This window comes from Ascaphus truei, chromosome 13 (genome assembly GCF_040206685.1).
Source record: "Ascaphus truei isolate aAscTru1 chromosome 13, aAscTru1.hap1, whole genome shotgun sequence".
In the NCBI taxonomy this organism is placed as follows: domain Eukaryota; kingdom Metazoa; phylum Chordata; class Amphibia; order Anura; family Ascaphidae; genus Ascaphus; species Ascaphus truei.
The window spans coordinates 6365330-6390061 of NC_134495.1; the positions used below are offsets into that span (position 1 = coordinate 6365330).

Below are 24732 nucleotides of genomic sequence, written 5' to 3' on the forward strand. Positions count from 1 at the left end.
AGTGAAGTATACAAACGCACAGTTATCCCATACACGGGGGGGGGCGGCTGCCCTGGAGACCACTGCATAAAATGAATGGATGCAGCAAGGCCTCAGCCCAACGTGTCATATTTAAGGCTGACGGTGCATACCGGGATTAAAGCATGAGTTATTTTTTGCGTAACGTTCACAATCTTCGCTTGAGGATTTACCAAGGACCCATATTTCGTCCATCTCACTTCCAGTTCCAAAGACACAGGGATCCTGCACATCGCACCCTTAGGGAGAGAGGAACACAGCATGAATATTACACAAGCATCCCCATTCTGCAACACGGGACCGCTGCTGCACTTGGATTCGGTTCCAGTAAAGATCCGTGTTCTAATCAGAGCTGTGAAGACCACACGTTGGGTGTTACTCATTGAACTGCGATAGTGCTGATCAGGGTAATATCGCATGGAAACTACCATTGGAATCAATGGGGCTTTCCTTTCCATAGGGCCCAGATCGGCACTACCACAGTTTAATGAATAACCCCTATTGTGTGCATAAGAATCATGACCTCCATGAAAGGCTGCGTATGTTCCAATGATGCTGATTTTGCATTAAACTTGACATAGGACACGGAGACTCTGGGAGTTCCTGCCCAGAAGGTTAACATATAAATCACAGTATATACTGGTTTCTCTGTGTTTAATGCACGTTAGCGAGGGCGCTGGGATTTTACCGTGATGCCTCCTTGTTCCGTGGGACTGACCAGAGTAATCGGCACCCAGTCTAACACATTCTGTGGCTGGGAATTTCCAAAAGAGGCCACGTACTCCGGAAACTGCCGCCCCTTCAATGCATTCAGGGCGATCTCTGCTGCAAGCGGGCAAATGGTAGCGGCAGAATAGCTATCCGATAAGGGAAAAAAGAGACGGTTATTGGTATATGAAAGATCAGGCCGATATTTATCAGGCAGTGCTCTGCACCTCACTGGGCGGCAAGACAACTTCCCATTTATTTCAATGGGTCTTCCGGTGCCAGCAGGTGTCTTATGGTGATCACTACTTACTACATATAACGCAGGTGTCTTATGGTGCATCACTACTTACTACATATAACGCAGGTGTCTTATGGTGATCACTACTTACTACATATAACGCAGGTGTCTTATGGTGATCACTACTTACTACATATAACGCAGGTGTCTTATGGTGCATCACTACTTACTACATATAACGCCGGTGTCTTATGGTGCATCACTACTTACTACATATAACGCCGGTGTCTTATGGTGATCACTATTTACTAAATACAATGCCGGTGTCTTATGGTGCATCACTACTTACTACATATAACGCAGGTGTCTTATGGTGCATCACTACTTACTACATATAACGCCGGTGTCTTATGGTGCATCACTACTTACTACATATAACGCAGGTGTCTTATGGTGCATCACTACTTACTACATATAACGAAGGTGTCTTATGGTGATCACTACTTACTACATATAACGCAGGTGTCTTATGGTGCATCACTACTTACTACATATAACGCAGGTGTCTTATGGTGCATCACTACTTACTAAATACAATGCCGGTGTCTTATGGTGCATCACTACTTACTACATATAACGCAGGTGTCTTATGGTGATCACTACTTACTACATATAACGAAGGTGTCTTATGGTGATCACTACTTACTACATATAACGCAGGTGTCTTATGGTGATCACTACTTACTACATATAACGCAGGTGTGCACTGAAAATCACACTGGTGTATATTGGTGGCAACCACCGCCGGGGTTTTTTTATTATTATTTATTTTATTTTCTAACATTCTCAACTCAAGCAGAGTTCCTTCCCCTTTCGGTTCCTTATTAGAGGAACTCGAAATCAGAATAAGAACAGGCAATGTGTTCAAGCAACTAAAGCAGCAGTGCCCTCTGAGGTTTGCTTGTTTTTTTTAAACCCCCCCCCCCTCCATTTTTTTTAACACCCCCCCCCCCCTCCCTCCAGTTTTAAAACATTTTTTTTTATCAGGGTAGAAAGCAAGGGGGCCCTCGAAACTAGCCTTTTATATCAAGCAGTAAGCGGGTCACATATTACGGGTCTGTTGTTGGCCCATTGAGCCTTAGTAACATTTGATATGACATTGCACTTTACTTTGCATTGAAATGTTGCTACACCCAATGCATCGCAGATCCTTTTCTATGCAAATAACTATTTGCTTGCTTTTTAGTTCTCCGAGAGGCTTATGGGGACACTATATAATAATACTACCACCACCGCTAATAGTACACAGGGGACATATATCAAGTGCCGGAACAGGTTCTCGCACACTCACGCGTGGGCTCCCATTGACTTCAATGGCGCTTGATAAATGTGCCCTATATAATTTTGCAGACTTAATGAGTCCCCAAGAGCTTACAATCTAATGTTGGTGCCCGAGGCAAAGTGCCCAAAACAACAAGGAGAGCAGACACTTGGATCAGAACCAGCTTCACCCGACTGTAGAGTGTGTTCTTACTCCTAAGCTACTTCTCCAGCCCAAAAGTGAAGCCTTCCCTTTGGGAGAGTCCAACCCCGGTGTCCCCGTGTGGCAGGCAGGTATCCGTGATATTATATTAATACCTCTTACTATGAGGGGGTCACTCTTAGGTTCTCTAACTAGTTTAGGGTGACTAATCGCAGTGTGCGCGCGCGTATGTGGGAATAAATAGGAATGGGTCACTTACCGCAGTTTGCACCCAGACACCGTGTTATAACCAAACACCACGGCGGCCCTGTTTCCTTCCTCTGCTAAGCAGTCTTGGTTAGTTGAGCTCGTTAGAAGAGTAAGTTGCCCAAATCTGTTGGTACTGTGAATAATGCCGGATATACAAGAGCTTCGTTAAGGAAAACACGAGCCCGGTAAGAAAGGAAAAAAGGTGAATGTGGTCCGGCTATAATTACACTAACCATCAGAAACCGTCCCACATGAGTCGGGAATGAGATGTGTGTGTGTCTTTATTTATATAGCGCCATTAATGTACATACCGCGTCACAGCAGTAATACACGTGACAATCATATAAATAATACAAATAACACAGAGGGAATAAGTGCTTCAGACATAAAAGTAACATTTAGGAAGAGGAGTCCCTGCTCTGAAGAGCTTACAATCTAATTGGTAGGTAGGAAGAACGTACAGAGACAGTAGGAGGGCGTTCTGGTAAGTGTGTCTACAGGGGGCCAAGGTTAATGTATGAGGTGTAAATTATCAGCCATGGAGCTACTCATATGCTTCGTTAAGCAGGTGTGTTTTAAGGTGGGTTTTAAAAGGTGGATAGAGAGAGGGCTAGTCGGATATTGAGGGGAAGGGCATTTCAGAGGTGTGGGGCAGTTAGTGAGAACACGCCTCTCACAGCATGGCCCAGATCAACAAGGTTTGTGCCTCCTGTGTGCACATCTCATTGCCCAATTTACAAGCCCAAAAGACCATGTATTAATTGAAAGCTCCCAACCTGGTGATACTCCGAATGCCGAACCTCTTAAATTAGCAGTTTCCCTGCAAAATCAACATTTGGCATAATCCCTATTTATATGTACTGTGTACGTCTGGTTATTAATATCAGGAAAAAAGAAACTCCAATGATTAAAGCTAAATCATTTAATCTTACACACTGAGGAACAAATTACCAGATCTACACAACATATACTAAAGTGAGATTCTACCATGAAAAGCCAGAGTAATGCACTCCAACACGCCAAATGGATATTCATGGTCCTTGTCAGCTCCCCTTACTCCCAATCTTATTCCTTGTACCGTGTACCTTTATCTCCACTTCCCTTCGTTTACCGATTTTCTCTGTAGCCACAAGCTGTATGTTCTAACTTCTCACGACTGTCCCTCACCAACTTCTTACCACATTACCAAAATCACATCCTCACCTCTCAGAAACATCCCTGACCTATCTCCGGGTCTCACCGGTGGACACCATTTTTAAAATAGTTATGAGGCCAGGTACTACAATCTTCTCTTTAGCACTGCGACATCCCTACCATATGTTATGCTATGTAGTAACAGAGGAGGGACAGGGAGGAGGGGGTACGATACCTTTTATTGGGCCAACAAGTAGTTGATATGTTACAAGCTTTCCAACCTCTCTGGGTCCTTCATCGAGTTCTACCCCTCAACCCTGAGGCTCGAAAGCTTGTAACATCCACTACTTGTTAGTCCAGTAAAAGGTATCATACCCCTACTTTGTTACTACATGGAAGAAAGGACCAACACGGCCCCCCACCCTTCATTGCCATATATTATGCTACAACTTCTCAAATAGAAATTACATCAGTTTAGTCCAACTACAGGCAGTCCTCGGTTATCCGACACAATGCGTTACTCAAAATGGCGTTGGATAGCGAAAAGTTGTAAAGCGAAACACGTTTTCCCATAGGAACACTGTTTAAATGAAAGGTTCCGTTCCTGAAGGCATTTTTAACACTAAAATACAACAAATATTTACGCAGACAATAAGATATGCAGCACACACATACATTATATAGTGTATATACTGTATTATATATAGTATAACAAAATATATAATATAATAATATAATATATAGTATAATATATATTATATACACAAACAACTTTACAAAGCGTCGTAAGAGCGTTGGATAAGCCGTTTTGGCGTTGTAAAAATGAACAAAGGTATGCATTGCATAGCGTTGGATAAGCCATTCGTTGTAAAGCGAAGCGTTGTAAAACGAGGACTGCCTGTAGTTCTTACCTCATCTTTCTTCTAATTATCTCTGTTCACTAACTACATGAACAGTACAGCTTGGGAGATCCAGGCAAGACTTACTATTTGGTGTTCACCGAAAACTAAAATTACCAATACCGATATATCGGGAAGAAGACAGGTATTGGTTGAGAGCTGGTTATGTGAGACAAGGCATCTAGGCAAATACATGCACTTGGTTGCAAATCAGACTAAAGATGTGATTTCCTAAATAACCATCTCTTCCTTCAAGTACCGCCCCTCCCTTACAGCCATCGCCAAACCACTCAAGTACCGCCTCTCCCTTACAGCCATCGCCAAACCACTCAAGTACCGCCTCTCCCTTACAGCCATCTCTTCCTTCAGGTACCGCGCTCCCTTACAGCCATCTCTTCCTTCAAGTACCGCCCCTCCCTTACAGCCATCTCTTCCTTCAAGTACCGCCTCTCCCTTACAGCCATCTCTTCCTTCAAGTACCGCCCCTCCCTTACAGCCATCTCTTCCTTCAAGGACCGCCCCTCCCTTACAGCCATCTCTTCAAGTACCGCCTCTCCCTTACAGCCATCTCTTCCTTCAAGTACCGCCTCTCCCTTACAGCCATCTCTTCCTTCAAGTACCGCCTCTCCCTTACAGCCATCTCTTCCTTCAAGTACCGCCTCTCCCTTACAGCCATCTCTTCCTTCAAGTACCGCCTCTCCCTTACAGCCATCTCTTCCTTCAAGTACCGCCCCTCCCTTACAGCCATCTCTTCCTTCAAGTACCGCCTGTCCCTTACAGCCATCTCTTCCTTCAAGTACCGCCTCTCCCTTACAGCCATCTCTTCCTTCAAGTACCGCCCCTCCCTTACAGCCATCTCTTCCTTCAAGTACCGCCTCTCCCTTACAGCCATCTCTTCCTTCAAGTACCGCCCCTCCCTTACAGCCATCTCTTCCTTCAAGTACCGCCTCTCCCTTACAGCCATCTCTCCCTTCAAGTACCGCCTCTCCCTTACAGCCATCTCTTCCTTCAAGTACCGCCTCTCCCTTACAGCCATCTCTTCCTTCAAGTACCGCCCCTCCCTTACAGCCATCTCTTCCTTCAAGTACCGCCTCTCCCTTACAGCCATCTCTTCCTTCAAGTACCGCCCCTCCCTTACAGCCATCTCTTCCTTCAAGTACCGCCTCTCCCTTACAGCCATCTCTCCCTTCAAGTACCGCCTCTCCCTTACAGCCATCTCTTCCTTCAAGTACCGCCTCTCCCTTACATCCATCTCTTCCTTCAAGTACCGCCTCTCCCTTACAGCCATCTCTTCCTTCAAGTACCGCCTCTCCCTTACATCCATCTCTTCCTTCAAGTACCGCCTCTCCCTTACAGCCATCTCTTCCTTCAAGTACCGCCTCTCCCTTACAGCCATCTCTTCCTTCAAGTACCGCCTCTCCCTTACATCCATCTCTTCCTTCAAGTACCGCCTCTCCCTTACAGCCATCTCTTCCTTCAAGTACCGCCTCTCCCTTACATCCATCTCTTCCTTCAAGTACCGCCTCTCCCTTACAGCCATCTCTTCCTTCAAGTACCGCCCCTCCCTTACAGCCATCTCTTCCTTCAAGTACCGCCCCTCCCTTACAGCCATCTCTTCCTTCAAGTACCGCCTCTCCCTTACATCCATCTCTTCCTTCAAGTACCGCCTCTCCCTTACAGCCATCTCTTCCTTCAAGTACCGCCTCTCCCTTACAGCCATCTCTTCCTTCAAGTACCGCCTCTCCCTTACAGCCATCTCTTCCTTCAAGTACCGCCTCTCCCTTACAGCCATCTCTTCCTTCAAGTACCGCCTCTCCCTTACAGCCATCTCTTCCTTCAAGTACCGCCCCTCCCTTACAGCCATCTCTTCCTTCAAGGACCGCCTCTCCCTTACAGCCATCTCTTCCTTCAAGTACCGCCCCCTCCCTTACAGCCATCTCTTCCTTCAAGTACCGCCTCTCCCTTACAGCCATCTCTTCCTTCAAGTACCGCCTCTCCCTTACAGCCATCTCTTCCTTCAAGTACCGCCCCCTCCCTTACAGCCATCTCTTCCTTCAAGTACCGCCTCTCCCTTACAGCCATCTCTTCCTTCAAGTACCGCCCCTCCCTTACAGCCATCTCTTCCTTCAAGTACCGCCCCTCCCTTACAGCCATCTCTTCCTTCAAGTACCGCCCCTCCCTTACAGCCATCTCTTCCTTCAAGTACCGCCCCTCCCTTACAGCCATCTCTTCCTTCAAGTACCGCCCCTCCCTTACAGCCATCTCTTCCTTCATGTACCGCCCCTCCCTTACAGCCATCTCTTCCTTCAAGTACCGCCCCTCCCTTACAGCCATCTCTTCCTTCAAGTACCGCCCCTCCCTTACAGCCATCTCTTCCTTCATGTACCGCCCCTCCCTTACAGCCATCTCTTCCTTCAAGTACCGCCTCTCCCTTACAGCCATCTCTTCCTTCAAGTACCGCCCCTCCCTTACAGCCATCTCTTCCTTCAAGTACCGCCCCTCCCTTACAGCCATCTCTTCCTTCAAGTACCGCCTCTCCCTTACAGCCATCTCTTCCTTCAAGTACCGCCCCTCCCTTACAGCCATCTCTTCCTTCAAGTACCGCCTGTCCCTTACAGCCATCTCTTCCTTCAAGTACCGCCTCTCCCTTACAGCCATCTCTTCCTTCAAGTACCGCCCCTCCCTTACAGCCATCTCTTCCTTCAAGTACCGCCTCTCCCTTACAGCCATCTCTTCCTTCAAGTACCGCCCCTCCCTTACAGCCATCTCTTCCTTCATGTACCGCCCCTCCCTTACAGCCATCTCTTCCTTCAAGTACCGCCCCTCCCTTACAGCCATCTCTTCCTTCAAGTACCGCCCCTCCCTTACAGCCATCTCTTCCTTCAAGTACCGCCTCTCCCTTACAGCCATCTCTTCCTTCAAGTACCGCCTCTCCCTTACAGCCATCTCTTCCTTCAAGTACTGCCTCTCCCTTACAGCCATCTCTTTCTTCAAGTACCGCCCCTCCCTTACAGCCATCTCTTCCTTCAAGTACCGCCTCTCCCTTACAGCCATCTCTTCCTTCAAGTACCGCCCCTCCCTTACAGCCATCTCTTCCTTCATGTACCGCCTCTCCCTTACAGCCATCTCTTCCTTCAAGTACCGCCCCTCCCTTACAGCCATCTCTTCCTTCAAGTACCGCCTCTCCCTTACAGCCATCTCTTCCTTCAAGTACCGCCTCTCCCTTACAGCCATCTCTTCCTTCAAGTACCGCACCCTCCCTTACAGCCATCTCTTCCTTCAAGTACCGCCTCTCCCTTACAGCCATCTCTTCCTTCAAGTACCGCCTCTCCCTTACAGCCATCTCTTCCTTCAAGTACCGCCCCTCCCTTACAGCCATCTCTCCCTTCAAGTACCGCCTCTCCCTTACAGCCATCTCTTCCTTCAAGTACCGCCTCTCCCTTACATCCATCTCTTCCTTCAAGTACCGCCTCTCCCTTACAGCCATCTCTTCCTTCAAGTACCGCCTCTCCCTTACATCCATCTCTTCCTTCAAGTACCGCCTCTCCCTTACAGCCATCTCTTCCTTCAAGTACCGCCTCTCCCTTACAGCCATCTCTTCCTTCAAGTACCGCCTCTCCCTTACATCCATCTCTTCCTTCAAGTACCGCCTCTCCCTTACATCCATCTCTTCCTTCAAGTACCGCCTCTCCCTTACATCCATCTCTTCCTTCAAGTACCGCCTCTCCCTTACAGCCATCTCTTCCTTCAAGTACCGCCTCTCCCTTACATCCATCTCTTCCTTCAAGTACCGCCCCTCCCTTACAGCCATCTCTTCCTTCAAGTACCGCCTCTCCCTTACAGCCATCTCTTCCTTCAAGTACCGCCTCTCCCTTACAGCCATCTCTTCCTTCAAGTACCGCCTCTCCCTTACATCCATCTCTTCCTTCAAGTACCGCCTCTCCCTTACATCCATCTCTTCCTTCAAGTACCGCCTCTCCCTTACAGCCATCTCTTCCTTCAAGTACCGCCTCTCCCTTACATCCATCTCTTCCTTCAAGTACCGCCCCTCCCTTACAGCCATCTCTTCCTTCAAGTACCGCCTCTCCCTTACAGCCATCTCTTCCTTCAAGTACCGCCCCTCCCTTACAGCCATCTCTTCCTTCAAGTACCGCCTCTCCCTTACAGCCATCTCTTCCTTCAAGTACCGCCTCTCCCTTACAGCCATCTCTTCCTTCAAGTACCGCCTCTCCCTTACAGCCATCTCTTCCTTCAAGTACCGCCCCTCCCTTACAGCCATCTCTTCCTTCAAGTACCGCCTCTCCCTTACAGCCATCTCTTCCTTCAAGTACCGCCTCTCCCTTACAGCCATCTCTTCCTTCATGTACCGCCCCTCCCTTACAGCCATCTCTTCCTTCAAGTACCGCCCCTCCCTTACAGCCATCTCTTCCTTCAAGTACCGCCCCTCCCTTACAGCCATCTCTTCCTTCAAGTACCGCCCCTCCCTTACAGCCATCTCTTCCTTCAAGTACCGCCTCTCCCTTACAGCCATCTCTTCCTTCAAGTACCGCCTGTCCCTTACAGCCATCTCTTCCTTCAAGTACCGCCCCTCCCTTACAGCCATCTCTTCCTTCAAGTACCGCCCCTCCCTTACAGCCATCTCTTCCTTCAAGTACCGCCTCTCCCTTACAGCCATCTCTTCCTTCAAGTACCGCCCCTCCCTTACAGCCATCTCTTCCTTCAAGTACCGCCTCTCCCTTACAGCCATCTCTTCCTTCAAGTACCGCCTCTCCCTTACAGCCATCTCTTCCTTCAAGTACCGCCTCTCCCTTACAGCCATCTCTTCCTTCAAGTACCGCCCCTCCCTTACAGCCATCTCTTCCTTCAAGTACCGCCTCTCCCTTACAGCCATCTCTTCCTTCAAGTACCGCCTCTCCCTTACAGCCATCTCTTCCTTCATGTACCGCCCCTCCCTTACAGCCATCTCTTCCTTCAAGTACCGCCCCTCCCTTACAGCCATCTCTTCCTTCAAGTACCGCCCCTCCCTTACAGCCATCTCTTCCTTCAAGTACCGCCTCTCCCTTACAGCCATCTCTTCCTTCAAGTACCGCCTCTCCCTTACAGCCATCTCTTCCTTCAAGTACCGCCCCTCCCTTACAGCCATCTCTCCCTTCAAGTACCGCCTCTCCCTTACAGCCATCTCTTCCTTCAAGTACCGCCTCTCCCTTACATCCATCTCTTCCTTCAAGTACCGCCTCTCCCTTACAGCCATCTCTTCCTTCAAGTACCGCCTCTCCCTTACATCCATCTCTTCCTTCAAGTACCGCCTCTCCCTTACAGCCATCTCTTCCTTCAAGTACCGCCTCTCCCTTACAGCCATCTCTTCCTTCAAGTACCGCCTCTCCCTTACATCCATCTCTTCCTTCAAGTACCGCCTCTCCCTTACATCCATCTCTTCCTTCAAGTACCGCCTCTCCCTTACATCCATCTCTTCCTTCAAGTACCGCCTCTCCCTTACAGCCATCTCTTCCTTCAAGTACCGCCTCTCCCTTACATCCATCTCTTCCTTCAAGTACCGCCCCTCCCTTACAGCCATCTCTTCCTTCAAGTACCGCCTCTCCCTTACAGCCATCTCTTCCTTCAAGTACCGCCTCTCCCTTACAGCCATCTCTTCCTTCAAGTACCGCCCCTCCCTTACATCCATCTCTTCCTTCAAGTACCGCCTCTCCCTTACAGCCATCTCTTCCTTCAAGTACCGCCTCTCCCTTACAGCCATCTCTTCCTTCAAGTACCGCCTCTCCCTTACAGCCATCTCTTCCTTCAAGTACCGCCCCTCCCTTACAGCCATCTCTTCCTTCAAGTACCGCCTCTCCCTTACAGCCATCTCTTCCTTCAAGTACCGCCCCTCCCTTACAGCCATCTCTTCCTTCAAGTACCGCCCCTCCCTTACAGCCATCTCTTCCTTCAAGTACCGCCTCTCCCTTACAGCCATCTCTTCCTTCAAGTACCGCCTCTCCCTTACAGCCATCTCTTCCTTCAAGTACCGCCTGTCCCTTACAGCCATCTCTTCCTTCAAGTACCGCCCCTCCCTTACAGCCATCTCTTCCTTCAAGTACCGCCCCTCCCTTACAGCCATCTCTTCCTTCAAGTACCGCCTCTCCCTTACAGCCATCGCCAAACCACTCAAGTAACTCTACCACCAATTCCATTTCAACACTGTGCTGCCAGAGCGACTTGGGAAGACAAATCAAATGAGCAACTCTCTCAGCGCAGTGGCTCACTTGGGCCAAGTGATGAGCAGTGTATACGTTACCCAACGGATATAGATATATAGAGACACACACACACACACACAAAAGGATATTGTGGCAATTTAAAGCCAGCCACTAAAGGTAACCCAACCACATAACCAGGGTTCCCGCTGAGAGGAGATGCTGCTGTGCCTTCCTAAAAGAAAACGTGATAAGATGGGAAGTTTAGATGTATGCCAGGGACATGTTATATCAACAAAACATTGTTTACTGTTCAACATTTATACTTTCTTTCAACTCCGATAACTGTATTCACAATCATTCAAACGCACACAGTGTACACATTCTCCTGTGTAAGTAGCAACAGTTACAAGCAGGGTTAATCATTTTACAGGGGGAAAAACCCAGTGACGGAGGCATTAATATAATATCAATTAATCAACCATTATCTTATGTGTGATAAGCAAGCATGGTAACAGAAGTAAGAGACCGGGGACACGGGCTGGTAACAGATACACACAGTAAGAGACCGGGGACACGGACTGGTAACAGATACACACAGTAAGAGACCGGGGACACGGACTGGTAACAGATACACACAGTAAGAGACCGGGGACACGGACTGGTAACAGATACACACAGTAAGAGACCGGGACACGGACAGGTAACAGATACACACAGCAAGAGACAGGGACACGGACTGGTAACAGATACACACAGTAAGAGACCGGGGACACGGACTGGTAACAGATACACACAGTAAGAGACCAGGGACACAGACTGGTAACAGATACACACAGTAAGAGACCAGGGACACGGACTGGTAACAGATACACACAGTAAGAGACCGGGACACGGACTGGTAACAGATACACACAGTAAGAGACCGGGACACGGACTGGTAACAGATACACACAGTAAGAGACCGGGGACACGGACTGGTAACAGATACACACAGTAAGAGACCGGGACACGGACTGGTAACAGATACACACAGTAAGAGACCGGGACACGGACTGGTAACAGATACACACAGTAAGAGACCGGGACATGGACTGGTAACAGATACACACAGTAAGAGACCGGGGACACGGACTGGTAACAGATACACACAGTAAGAGACCGGGACATGGACTGGTAACAGATACACACAGTACGAGACCGGGGACACGGACTGGTAACAGATACACACAGTAAGAGACCGGGACACGGACTGGTAACAGATACACACAGTAAGAGACCAGGGACACGGACTGGTAACAGATACACACAGTAAGAGACCAGGGACACGGACTGGTAACAGATACACACAGTAAGAGACCGGGACACGGACTGGTAACAGATACACACAGTAAGAGACCGGGACACGGACTGGTAACAGATACACAGAGTACGAGACCGGGACACGGGCTGGTAACAGATACACACAGTAAGAGACCGGGACACGGACTGGTAACAGATACACACAGTAAGAGACCGGGACACGGACTGGTAACAGATACATACAGTACGAGACCGGGGACACGGACTGGTAACAGATACACACAGTAAGAGACCGGGGACACGGACTGGTAACAGATACACACAGTAAGAGACCGGGGACACGGACTGGTAACAGATACACACAGTAAGAGACGGGGGACACGGACTGGTAACAGATACACACAGTAAGAGACCGGGACACGGACTGGTAACAGATACACACAGTAAGAGACCGGGGACACGGACTGGTAACAGATACACACAGTAAGAGACCGGGACACGGACTGGTAACAGATACACACAGTAAGAGACCGGGACACGGACTGGTAACAGATACACACAGTAAGAGACCGGGACACGGACTGGTAACAGATACACAGAGTACGAGACCGGGACACGGGCTGGTAACAGATACACACAGTAAGAGACCGGGGACACGGACTGGTAACAGATACACACAGTAAGAGACCGGGGACACGGACTGGTAACAGATACACACAGTAAGAGACCGGGGACACGGACTGGTAACAGATACACACAGTAAGAGACCGGGGACACGGACTGGTAACAGATACACACAGTAAGAGACCGGGGACACGGACTGGTAACAGATACACACAGTAAGAGACCGGGACACGGACAGGTAACAGATACACACAGCAAGAGACCGGGACACGGACTGGTAACAGATACACACAGTAAGAGACCGGGGACACGGACTGGTAACAGATACACACAGTAAGAGACCAGGGACACGGACTGGTAACAGATACACACAGTAAGAGACCGGGACACGGACTGGTAACAGATACACACAGTAAGAGACCGGGGACACGGACTGGTAACAGATACACACAGTAAGAGACCGGGACACGGACAGGTAACAGATACACACAGCAAGAGACCGGGACACGGACTGGTAACAGATACACACAGTAAGAGACCGGGGACACGGACTGGTAACAGATACACACAGTAAGAGACCAGGGACACGGACTGGTAACAGATACACACAGTAAGAGACCAGGGACACGGACTGGTAACAGATACACACAGTAAGAGACCGGGACACGGACTGGTAACAGATACACACAGTAAGAGACCGGGACACGGACTGGTAACAGATACACACAGTAAGAGACGGGGGACACGGACTGGTAACAGATACACACAGTAAGAGACAGGGGACACGGACTGGTAACAGATACACACAGTAAGAGACCGGGACACGGACTGGTAACAGATACACACAGTAAGAGACCGGGACACGGACTGGTAACAGATACACACAGTAAGAGACCGGGACACGGACTGGTAACAGATACACACAGTAAGAGACCGGGACACGGACTGGTAACAGATACACACAGTAAGAGACCGGGGGCACGGACTGGTAACAGATACACACAGTAAGAGACCGGGGACACGGACTGGTAACAGATACACACAGTAAGAGACGGGGGACACGGACTGGTAACAGATACACACAGTAAGAGACGGGGGACACGGACTGGTAACAGATACACACAGTAAGAGACGGGGGACACGGACTGGTAACAGATACACACAGTAACAGACCGGGGACACGGACTGGTAACAGATACACACAGTAAGAGACCGGGACACGGACTGGTAACAGATACACACAGTAAGAGACCGGGGGCACGGACTGGTAACAGATACACACAGTAAGAGACCGGGGACACGGACTGGTAACAGATACACACAGTAAGAGACGGGGGACACGGACTGGTAACAGATACACACAGTAAGAGACCGGGGACACGGACTGGTAACAGATACACACAGTAAGAGACCGGGGACACGGACTGGTAACAGATACACACAGTAAGAGACCGGGACACGGACTGGTAACAGATACACACAGTAAGAGACCGGGGACACGGACTGGTAACAGATACACACAGTAAGAGACGGGGGACACGGACTGGTAACAGATACACACAGTAAGAGACCGGGACACGGACTGGTAACAGATACACACAGTAAGAGACCGGGGGCACGGACTGGTAACAGATACACACAGTAAGAGACCGGGGACACGGACTGGTAACAGATACACACAGTAAGAGACGGGGGACACGGACTGGTAACAGATACACACAGTAAGAGACCGGGACACGGACTGGTAACAGATACACACAGTAAGAGACGGGGGACACGGACTGGTAACAGATACACACAGTAAGAGACCGGGGACACGGACTGGTAACAGATACACACAGTAAGAGACCGGGGACACGGACTGGTAACAGATACACACAGTAAGAGACGGGGGACACGGACTGGTAACAGATACACACAGTAAGAGACCGGGACACGGACTGGTAACAGATACACACAGTAAGAGACCGGGACACGGACTGGTAACAGATACACACAGTACGAGACCTAAGACAATACAAGGTTTTGTTGTATGCTGATGTCCCAGATGTCTGAGCAGTTGATTGGTACGGTGAGAATACAGCTAATGTACACAGCACTACATGGCCGCTACGGTTCCAGAAAACAAATATGTGAAAACATAGGAGTTCTAAGCAAAATTGTACATGTCGTAGAATATTTATGTCTCACTCCTTGAAGTCAGATAGAGAATGTAATGCTGGGAATGAGTGAGGCCTTTCCTTCCAGCGAGTGGGAATCAGCCCAAAGCAGCGAGACTCTGAGGCCGAATATGCATCACATGCTACAGCGGGAAGTCCCAACTGTATCACGGAGTGACGCGACGGACCATATGTCATACAGTATGTATGCCGTCTCTGATCACGGGTTGTGATAGTATAAGTGGAAACATTACGTTTTGATTTACAAAAAACGACACTTTCACAATACAATGAATTTGGATGAACCGCAAACATCTCGGTTTGTCTCTTTAACCGAGAATATAACCTGCACCTTTTCTTTATGTCCGTGTTAAAAACTGTTCACCGAACATTTTGGCAAGACTCGTCTTGTAATAAAGTAACGAGAGCAAAAATAAGCGTTTATCTTTATTAGGCAATAACTACACTTTGCTGCAATATTTACCTGGGTAAAATGGATGCGGAAGTTCTGCGGAAGTGGAAGCATTGCGCTGGTGACTGCGCCAAGGATGAAAGCAGCACTAACGTGTGTAATCTCGCCCCGGTCTGTGTATGTAATAAGGTAGCTGCCCTATAGAGGCACAGAGGAAAGTACAGGTTTATTAACTCATTCAAAACAATACTGTTTACTGCAAAGCGTATTTTTTTTGTGATCACAAATACAAATCTAAATAGAATTAGGAGTGAGCAGAAGAAACCTTTTGTAGTTATAACTGCAGTTTCCCATGTCTGGTATATCTGCTACCGAGCACCTGAAGGTCATTACCAATATAAATGTTATTTAAAAGTTGTCCAATATGCCGGGGCTCCACCTTCAGATCCTGGTCCTAGCATGAGCCCCAACGGGACAGACTCGAACGCTCAAACCACCATCTCCCACCAACCCCCACCCTTCTTCTCTTTGTCTTTCCCATCTCTCCCCCTCCCTTTGTCTCACCTTTTTATCCATCTCTAAAACAATGAAAACGGTTTATTGGATTGACTTGTACAATATATATGCCTATGACGTCACCGTTAATATATAACGCTATTATTTTCTGTATTTCTGCTACAAGTCCCCAATAAAGGAAAAAGATTGTTTAAAAAACAAAAACAAAAAAGAAGTTGTCCAATAATGGACATTACATTGCAACGTATAGTCCGCATAGTACGATCCAAAGGCCGACGCGCCAGTTATTCGCTGGGTACACCCAATGGAGACCTGAAAGTAAAGACCTTGTGCATGTGTGCCCCAGACAGCCTTTGGTTGGGCAGTTCCAGTAGGCCCTGTACTTTAATACTGTATGCTAAGAGTACACGTCTGTTTGACACGGAAGAGGGCAGCTTTTACAGCATGTGCCGTGTACAGCACTAAGTGTACAGCTGGAAAATCCCTATTCCTGAAATGCAAAGGTTATAATCAGGCGTGTGCAACTCCAGGTCTCAATGACTGGGAGACTGATGGAGCCACCTGTGCTGAAGCAGGGATATCCAGAAAACCTGACCTGTTTGTGGCCTGTGAGGACTGGAGTTGGCTGCCCCCCGTGTTAGATGAATTCGGACTCTCTTGTAAGACATGGGATTACAGGCGCTTTTCTGAACAGACATACAGATAAAACGCAGCGATCCCTCTGCTGCTTGTAATACATGTAATGGGCTAACTCCGGTATATTGGCGTCCTTCAGACCACTGGTTCTCAATCTATCGACCCTGAAGCACTGATCCCAAAAACGTTGGCGGTGCCTACGGCAATACCATTTGGTCAGCTCTTATCGGCGGCCTGTGCCCCTGCGCTCACTTCGCAGGTCGGTGCTGAGGGCCGATATGTTACCCCATTTGGTTCATTCAGATTGCTATAGAATGAGCCATTATTGAGATATTGAAGTCAGTGAGAAGGAAACGTCTGGGAAACCTGCGTTAGATGCAACGCTTATTAAACAGATGTGACTTTATGGCCCATATTTACCAAGCAGTGCTCTGCAATAAGACACATGGCCCATTGAAGTGTCCTACGGCATAGCACCGCTTAGAAAACATGGCCTTTATGGTACATGTTCTGCTGGACAAACGCACATACTACATTCTTTTTGGCCATAATAAACACTGGCCACTTACCTCCAAAACTACGCCTGTGCAAACCCCGGCACCACTGTCCCACACGGGCGTCCCGTCACTGAGGCTTCCTGGGGCGCGGGTCCCGTTCAGAGACGTCACAGTAATGGATTGCACTGTAATATTTACCTGCAATGTACAAATAAGGCCCCTCTCATTCAATTCCGCCCCATCCTACACGGTTACAGCACGGCGCACTCCCTGCCATAACACCCCCACACGCACCGCATGTGCCCGCAGGTAACAGTCACCTGACCCACCCAACCTGCCCATTCTCCCGTAAAACCTCAGACCCATCTCAATTCGGGAGGCTTTATCTCACATTTGGAAACCTTGTGTCTATCCCAGGCATGTTGGTATTCCCTTAATGTATTAGCCCCGACCATATCTGCTGGGAGGCGGTTCCACTGATCCACCACCACTTCAGAGAAGTACTTCCTCACATTACACCCCCCCCGAAACTCCAGCCACATTAACTCCTTCAGTACCAGATGAGGCCAGCAATGCCTTCTGTTGCAGCTACCTCAGGCAATGTAGGTGTTAAAAACCAACGCCATAACCGTGACAAATAGACGGTAGCTCATTTTATTCTCTTCTCATCCCGCCGCGTGCAATACTTCTTAATTTTATTCCTCCAAGAAATACAGAGACGACGACATTTCTACACAAAGATCATTAATCATTGCTCGGTTTCCAAAATGTACCTGGCAAAGACCGAAGGTAACTTTAGCGCAAAGTAAAATGGCACGTATGCATTAAATGCAAAGACATTATTGCCAGTGTACAATTCAGGTTAATGCAGCAGTAATACAGCAAATTCGCATAACTTTTTTTATCTCCCCACTAGGTCGGGAATCAGGGGATTCCCCCCGACCCAAACTCCCCTATTTTCAGCTCTGGGAACCCCCTGGTTACCAAGATACGTACCGGCGAAGTTACTGGTTTACATCTGCCTCCAAGGACACAAAATGGCCTCCAAGGACACAAAATGGCCGCCAAATCTCAGGAAGGCCAATAGGAGACTGCAACATCATCAGTTGTGGATTCCTATTGGGGCGGCCATTTAAATCGTCTTTAAAAACCAGGAAATAATACAGGTAACTTCACCACCAGTGAGTATCTTGCTGACCTGGTGGTCCCTGGAGCGGAGAATAGTGCGATCCAGTTCTCGAGGACCTCCCACCTGGCTCCGAGCCTGTAAAAATAAAATGGCGGGGAGGGTGGATTGCAAAAACTCACAAATGGAAACTGGTTATTTTGATATTTAACCAGCTGTTTTCCACACGAGGAAAAGAAATGAATCTTACCAGATTTCTGGAATTGGGTATCTGCATATATAAAAAAAGAGAAAAAAAAAACACATTTTCAGTAAGGATAACCAGATGACTATTTACAATATACAAGTAGGTGCAGCATGCAGAACGCTGTATTTCAGTACTTACTGCCAAAACCCTAACGCTGGTGTATGTCCCAAGGGTCAGGGCGGGAATGGAACAACTTTCTATCTGTATATCGCGAGTACACTTTAAATCCTGGTTCATCAGAAAACCTATTAAAAAGTAGAAAGGGTTAATATGGGGTTAACCGAAACCGGTAACGGCGCAGGCATCGGCCTTTTCATTATGGGCATGCAGAAGTAAACCAAGGAAGTCGGCATTTATCGCAATACACACGCAAAGCAGACTTCATAAGAAATATTATGGGTTATTCAGATCTTAACCCTTTGTGCGCTGGAGGGGCCGAAGGTTCAGAGACGCCCCCCCCAGCACATCGTGATCATGTGAACCCGCGTAGGTGCGCAGAACGCCATCTTACACTAGAAAAACAAGCAGAAAACCCATGTCACCGCTATGTCATGGTACCCCTGGAGAGCCAGACCCCATAACGTGGTAGCTATGTCATAAAGCAAAAGGGTTAAGAATGCAAATTGGGCGACATCCCCCAACGACGACAACATATCGCACAGGCAACGGGACTGTCCCATCCCATTGCACAGGCAACGGGACTGTCCCATCCCATCGCACAGGCAACGGGACTGCCCCATCCCATCGCACAGGCAACGGGACTGTCCCATCCCATCGCACAGGCAACGGGACTGTCCCATCCCATCGCACAGGCAACGGGACTGTCCCATCCCATCGCACAGGCAACGGGACTGTCCCATCCCATCGCACAGGCAACGGGACTGTCCCATCCCATCGCACAGGCAACGGGACTGTCCCATCCCATCGCACAGGCAACGGGACTGTCCCATCCCATCGCACAGGCACCGGGACTGTCCCATCCCATCGCACAGGCACCGGGACTGTCCCATCCCATCGCACAGGCACCGGGACTGTCCCATCCCATCGCACAGGCACCGGGACTGTCCCATCCCATCGCACAGGCAACGGGACTGTCCCATCCCATCGCACAGGCAACGGGACTGTCCCATCCCATCGCACAGGCAACGGGACTGTCCCATCCCATCGCACAGGCAACGGGACTGTCCCATCCCATCGCACAGGCACCGGGACTGTCCCATCCCATCGCACAGGCAACGGGACTGTCCCATCCCATCGCACAGGCAACGGGACTGTCCCATCCCATCGCACAGGCAACGGGACTGTCCCATCCCATCGCACAGGCAACGGGACTGTCCCATCCCATCGCACAGGCAACGGGACTGTCCCATCCCATCGCACAGGCACCGGGACTGTCCCATCCCATCGCACAGGCAACGGGACTGTCCCATCCCATCGCACAGGCAACGGGACTGTCCCATCCCATCGCACAGGCAACGGGACTGTCCCATCCCATCGCACAGGCACCGGGACTGTCCCATCCCATCGCACAGGCACCGGGACTGTCCCATCCCATCGCACAGGCAACGGGACTGTCCCATCCCATCGCACAGGCACCGGGACTGTCCCATCCCATCGCACAGGCACCGGGACTGTCCCATCCCATCGCACAGGCACCGGGACTGTCCCATCCCATCGCACAGGCACCGGGACTGTCCCATCCCATCGCACAGGCACCGGGACTGTCCCATCCCATCGCACAGGCACCGGGACTGTCCCATCCCATCGCACAGGCACCGGGACTGTCCCATCCCATCGCACAGGCAACGGGACTGTCCCATCCCATCGCACAGGCAACGGGACTGTCCCATCCCATCGCACAGGCACCGGGACTGTCCCATCCCATCGCACAGGCACCGGGACTGTCCCATCCCATCGCACAGGCAACGGGACTGTCCCATCCCATCGCACAGGCACCGGGACTGTCCCATCCCATCGCACAGGCAACGGGACTGTCCCATCCCATCGCACAGGCAACGGGACTGTCCCATCCCATCGCACAGGCACCGGGACTGTCCCATCCCATCGCACAGGCACCGGGACTGTCACATCCCATCGCACAGGCAACGGGACTGTCACATCCCATCGCACAGGCAACGGGACTGTCCCATCCCATCGCACAGGCACCGGGACTGTCCCATCCCATCGCACAGGCACCGGGACTGTCACATCCCATCGCACAGGCAACGGGACTGTCCCATCCCATCGCACAGGCACCGGGACTGTCCCATCCCATCGCACAGGCACCGGGACTGTCCCATCCCATCGCACAGGCACCGGGACTGTCCCATCCCATCGCACAGGCACCGGGACTGTCCCATCCCATCGCACAGGCACCGGGACTGTCCCATCCCATCGCACAGGCACCGGGACTGTCCCATCCCATCGCACAGGCAACGGGACTGTCCCATCCCATCGCACAGGCACCGGGACTGTCACATCCCATCGCACAGGCACCGGGACTGTCCCATCCCATCGCACAGGCACCGGGACTGTCCCATCCCATCGCACAGGCACCGGGACTGTCCCATCCCCTCGCACAGGCACCGGGACTGTCACATCCCATCGCACAGGCACCGGGACTGTCCCATCCCATCGCACAGGCACCGGGACTGTCCCATCCCATCGCACAGGCAACGGGACTGTCCCATCCCATCGCACAGGCACCGGGACTGTCCCATCCCATCGCACAGGCACCGGGACTGTCCCATCCCATCGCACAGGCAACGGGACTGTCCCATCCCATCGCACAGGCAACGGGACTGTCCCATCCCATCGCACAGGCACCGGGACTGTCCCATCCCATCGCACAGGCACCGGGACTGTCCCATCCCATCGCACAGGCACCGGGACTGTCCCATCCCATCGCACAGGCACCGGGACTGTCCCATCCCATCGCACAGGCAACGGGACTGTCCCATCCCATCGCACAGGCACCGGGACTGTCCCATCCCATCGCACAGGCACCGGGACTGTCCCATCCCATCGCACAGGCAACGGGACTGTCCCATCCCATCGCACAGGCCTTAATCTATAAAGTACAATGGTGCCGTTCTGATCATGGATCGGCGCCATCATACTTTATTACAGGGGTGGACAACTCCAGTACTCAATGGCTACGAACAGGTCAGGTTTTAAGGATATCCCTGCTTCAGCACAGGTGGCTCAATCAACGACCACCACCTGTGCTGAAGCAGGGACTGATTGAGCCCCCTGTGCTGAGCCGCTTGACGAGGAGAGCTGACACTGGGATTTGAATACTGCTGAAGGTTGAATGAGTAGCTGTGGGGGAGCTCAGACTTTCCTTCTTGGATGCAGAGCTCTTGGTTTTACCCGAATGGCAGAATGTTGGACAATAGGACATTACTGCCCCAGCTGGACTTGCCACAACTGATCAGAAACACTGGATTCGGCTCTTATCTGGCAATTGTAATAAAGCCAACACATGTCTTACCTACAGGGTTAGTATCTGTGCAGGCGCTCGCACCCAGAGGCGCAGGAAGCTTTAGGGACGTGTCAGCAGTCAGGATAGGAGAACCATACTACCAAAAAGATGCAAAGATCACAATTAACAGCTGGGTTACAAGACTATGAAGAATAATAAAAGAAAACAATAAAATGCACTGAAATGTAACAAGCAATGAGCAATAAGCTTTAATAATAGAAGCATTGAAGCAGCACCACCCCCCTCCCCCCTGAAGAATTTATGACGAACCTTTAAACTGCGCTGGGCTCCGGGGAGAGCTCCATTTTAACCTCCCGACACATCATAGTTAAACTGCGTAATATCTGAGACTCGCATCACATTAAAAAAATAAAAAACACCCACTCAAAGGGCAAGAGGAGTCTTTAAAATGATGCAAACGTCCAGCGGTCAGCGCGGACTGTTGCTTTTTAAAGGAAGCAATTACAAAAATATGATAATTGTCACAGACACGATTGTTGGCGTCTGTCTTGTGATGGCAGATTTAAGTAACGCGCATTAATAAAGTGATATCACGAATCTCTAAAAAAAAACTTTCAGAAATTAAAAGCGTGCAAGATCCAAAAAAGACAAACGGTCGTGTACAGGGGCGGGCAACTGCAGTCCTCACAGCCCACCAACAGGTCCGGTTTTCAGGATTTCCCCGCTTCAGCACAGGTGGCCCAATCTTCGGCTGCACCACCTGTGCTGAAGCAGGGATATCCTGAAAACCTGACCTGTTGGTGGCCCTTGAGGACTGGAGCGACCCACCCCATATCTAGTGTCTCAAACACCGTGGTGGGCTGAAGGATCTCGCACTTGTATAACCGGTAAACCCCCTCACTACAACAACAACAACAACAACAACAAAACACACAACCTGCAGCCGACCTTGGATCCCTGGATCCCACGCCATTGCCATGTTAGAACATAGTTACATAGTAACTTAGTCAGTACATAGTCAGTAACATGACTTTTAGATGCATTTCAATGCAACCAATGTTTAGGAAATCAAAGCGTGGGGCATCAGGGTGGGATATGCCAAATCCTGTATATCTGACTGCCTGGGTTCCCACGCTGTGTGTTTGCTCACTCGGTGTCTGTGTGCAGAGATTGTACTGGCTGCACGAGTCTCACAGAGACTTATTCAGAGGGTGTACCTGGGATTATACGAAGACTCATCTCAATAAAAAAGATCTGTTTGCTCTGGGAAAGTCTCTTAAAGCAAAGTACTGTTTTCATGCGGATGAGATAAAGGTTTCGGTTCTTTTGGACTGTGATATTTACAGGCGGCTTTAACCATGGACAAAAACAAGCTCAAGGGGGTTATTCATTAAGCTACGATAGTGCACCATCGCACGCAAACTCCCATTCAAAAATCAATAGGAGTTTGTGATGGTGTACTGATCGGCACTATTGCAGTTTAGTTAATAATCCCCAAAATGTCAAAAGAAAGCTAGAAACCAATTTCTTTTTTCCTTATTCAACAGTAACGTAATAATTAGGGTTGCCAGGTGGCCAGTATTTGGACACTATCGGGCAGAAAGTGAGAGGTACTACCGGTATTATCTCTCTGGACATGGTGATCTGACCGGCTTGGGGGCCCGCGGGATTCCCTGAGCAGGGTTTTTAGGGGGGCTGGGCAGCTTCCTCCATCCTGATTGGCTGCATTACGCAGCAGCAGCCAATCAGGAGTGTCAGGAACCTTGGGTTGAGGCCAAGGAGAGCAGGAAACAGCATGGAGCGGAGAGAGGTGTCTGTGTGTGTCTCACCTTTCACCATTGTGTCCAGTATTTTTGGAGAAGCCGCCTGGCACCCCTAGGGACATTACCGGCTCGTAATACCGATAAACAAGACTTTTCCCTATTGGAAAAACAAGATTAAATCTAACGTTCAAGAGTAATAAGATCAGATCAACTTTTACCTCATATTTTGTGGCATTACGTGCCACACTGGGGCCCACTGCATTTTGTGCCTCTATTTCAGTATTAAATGAATTTCCACCAAACTCCTTAAGCAAACGGTCAAAGTTACTCTCCGTTGGAACATCTGGAGAAATAAAGGATAATCCTGGCTGATCTAAAAGAAATATGAATACAACCTGTAAATAAACTTCACCAGAACTTCATATTGCAGTGCGATATATTTTTATGAATGGCAATAAAGATTATGGATAATTAAACATTTTCGTTCTGTAGCCCCATTTCTACTTGCTTCATCTGCGGTGGGCGTTGACATGGACAAATACATCCCTATTATTTACATTTTGATTTACTCGGCTATTAGCATCAAGAACAATGGAAGCGCCCAATATTTCCTTTGGAAACCCAATATTTGCTCGCCGAGTCTGGTCCACGTTGCCAGGTTTCCCTAGAGACGTGGCTCACGAAGTCAGTGGTTGGGTGGCAGTTCTGAAATCGCATGAGAGTATGAGCCAGTTTCCTTGGGAATCCTGGCAACGCTTTGTATCCCACACATTCAGCCCACCTTTTGAACCTTAATGCGGCTTTGCTCTGGGTGCGGAAGGCAGACCAGGTTTATTTGGAATCGGTGTTAATCCTTCTCCAAGCCGACAATGTCAGTGCAAATATTAAACCTGTTCACCAGTGTATTTTCAGTGTTTAAATATGGGCGCTATTTAATGCGTGTGCGGTGTTAGCATGATAGCACTGCTTTGCGGGATAAGTAAATACACAATGTAAAACATGGGATTACTGGTAAAAGCACCAGGCATTGAAAGAAATATTTGAGAAGAGAAACCTTACTACTTAAGTATATCTGGGAAGTAAAC

At 49.5% G+C, this 24732-nt stretch overlaps 1 protein-coding gene across 2 annotated transcripts in view; it reads right to left on the minus strand.

The window, feature by feature from the left end:
• The window catches only part of TCTN1 (tectonic family member 1), a 32522-nt gene that overhangs the window by 1697 nt on the left and 6093 nt on the right, over positions 1 to 24732 (minus strand). The window contains exons 4-13 of one of the 2 annotated variants that reach the window (XM_075568183.1): positions 23866 to 24020; positions 21933 to 22020; positions 18578 to 18684; positions 18443 to 18463; positions 17139 to 17264; positions 15490 to 15615; positions 11071 to 11155; positions 2707 to 2845; positions 737 to 875; positions 132 to 257 (exon numbers count right to left, since the gene is read on the minus strand). In XM_075568183.1, coding sequence (XP_075424298.1) covers positions 132 to 257; positions 737 to 875; positions 2707 to 2845; positions 11071 to 11155; positions 15490 to 15615; positions 17139 to 17264; positions 18443 to 18463; positions 18578 to 18684; positions 21933 to 22020; positions 23866 to 24020 — 1112 coding nt within the window. Of the gene's footprint in view, positions 1 to 131; positions 258 to 706; positions 876 to 2706; positions 2846 to 11070; positions 11156 to 15489; positions 15616 to 17138; positions 17265 to 18442; positions 18464 to 18577; positions 18685 to 21932; positions 22021 to 23865; positions 24021 to 24732 lie in introns of both variants that reach the window. The other variant, XM_075568182.1, reaches the window with a different exon arrangement.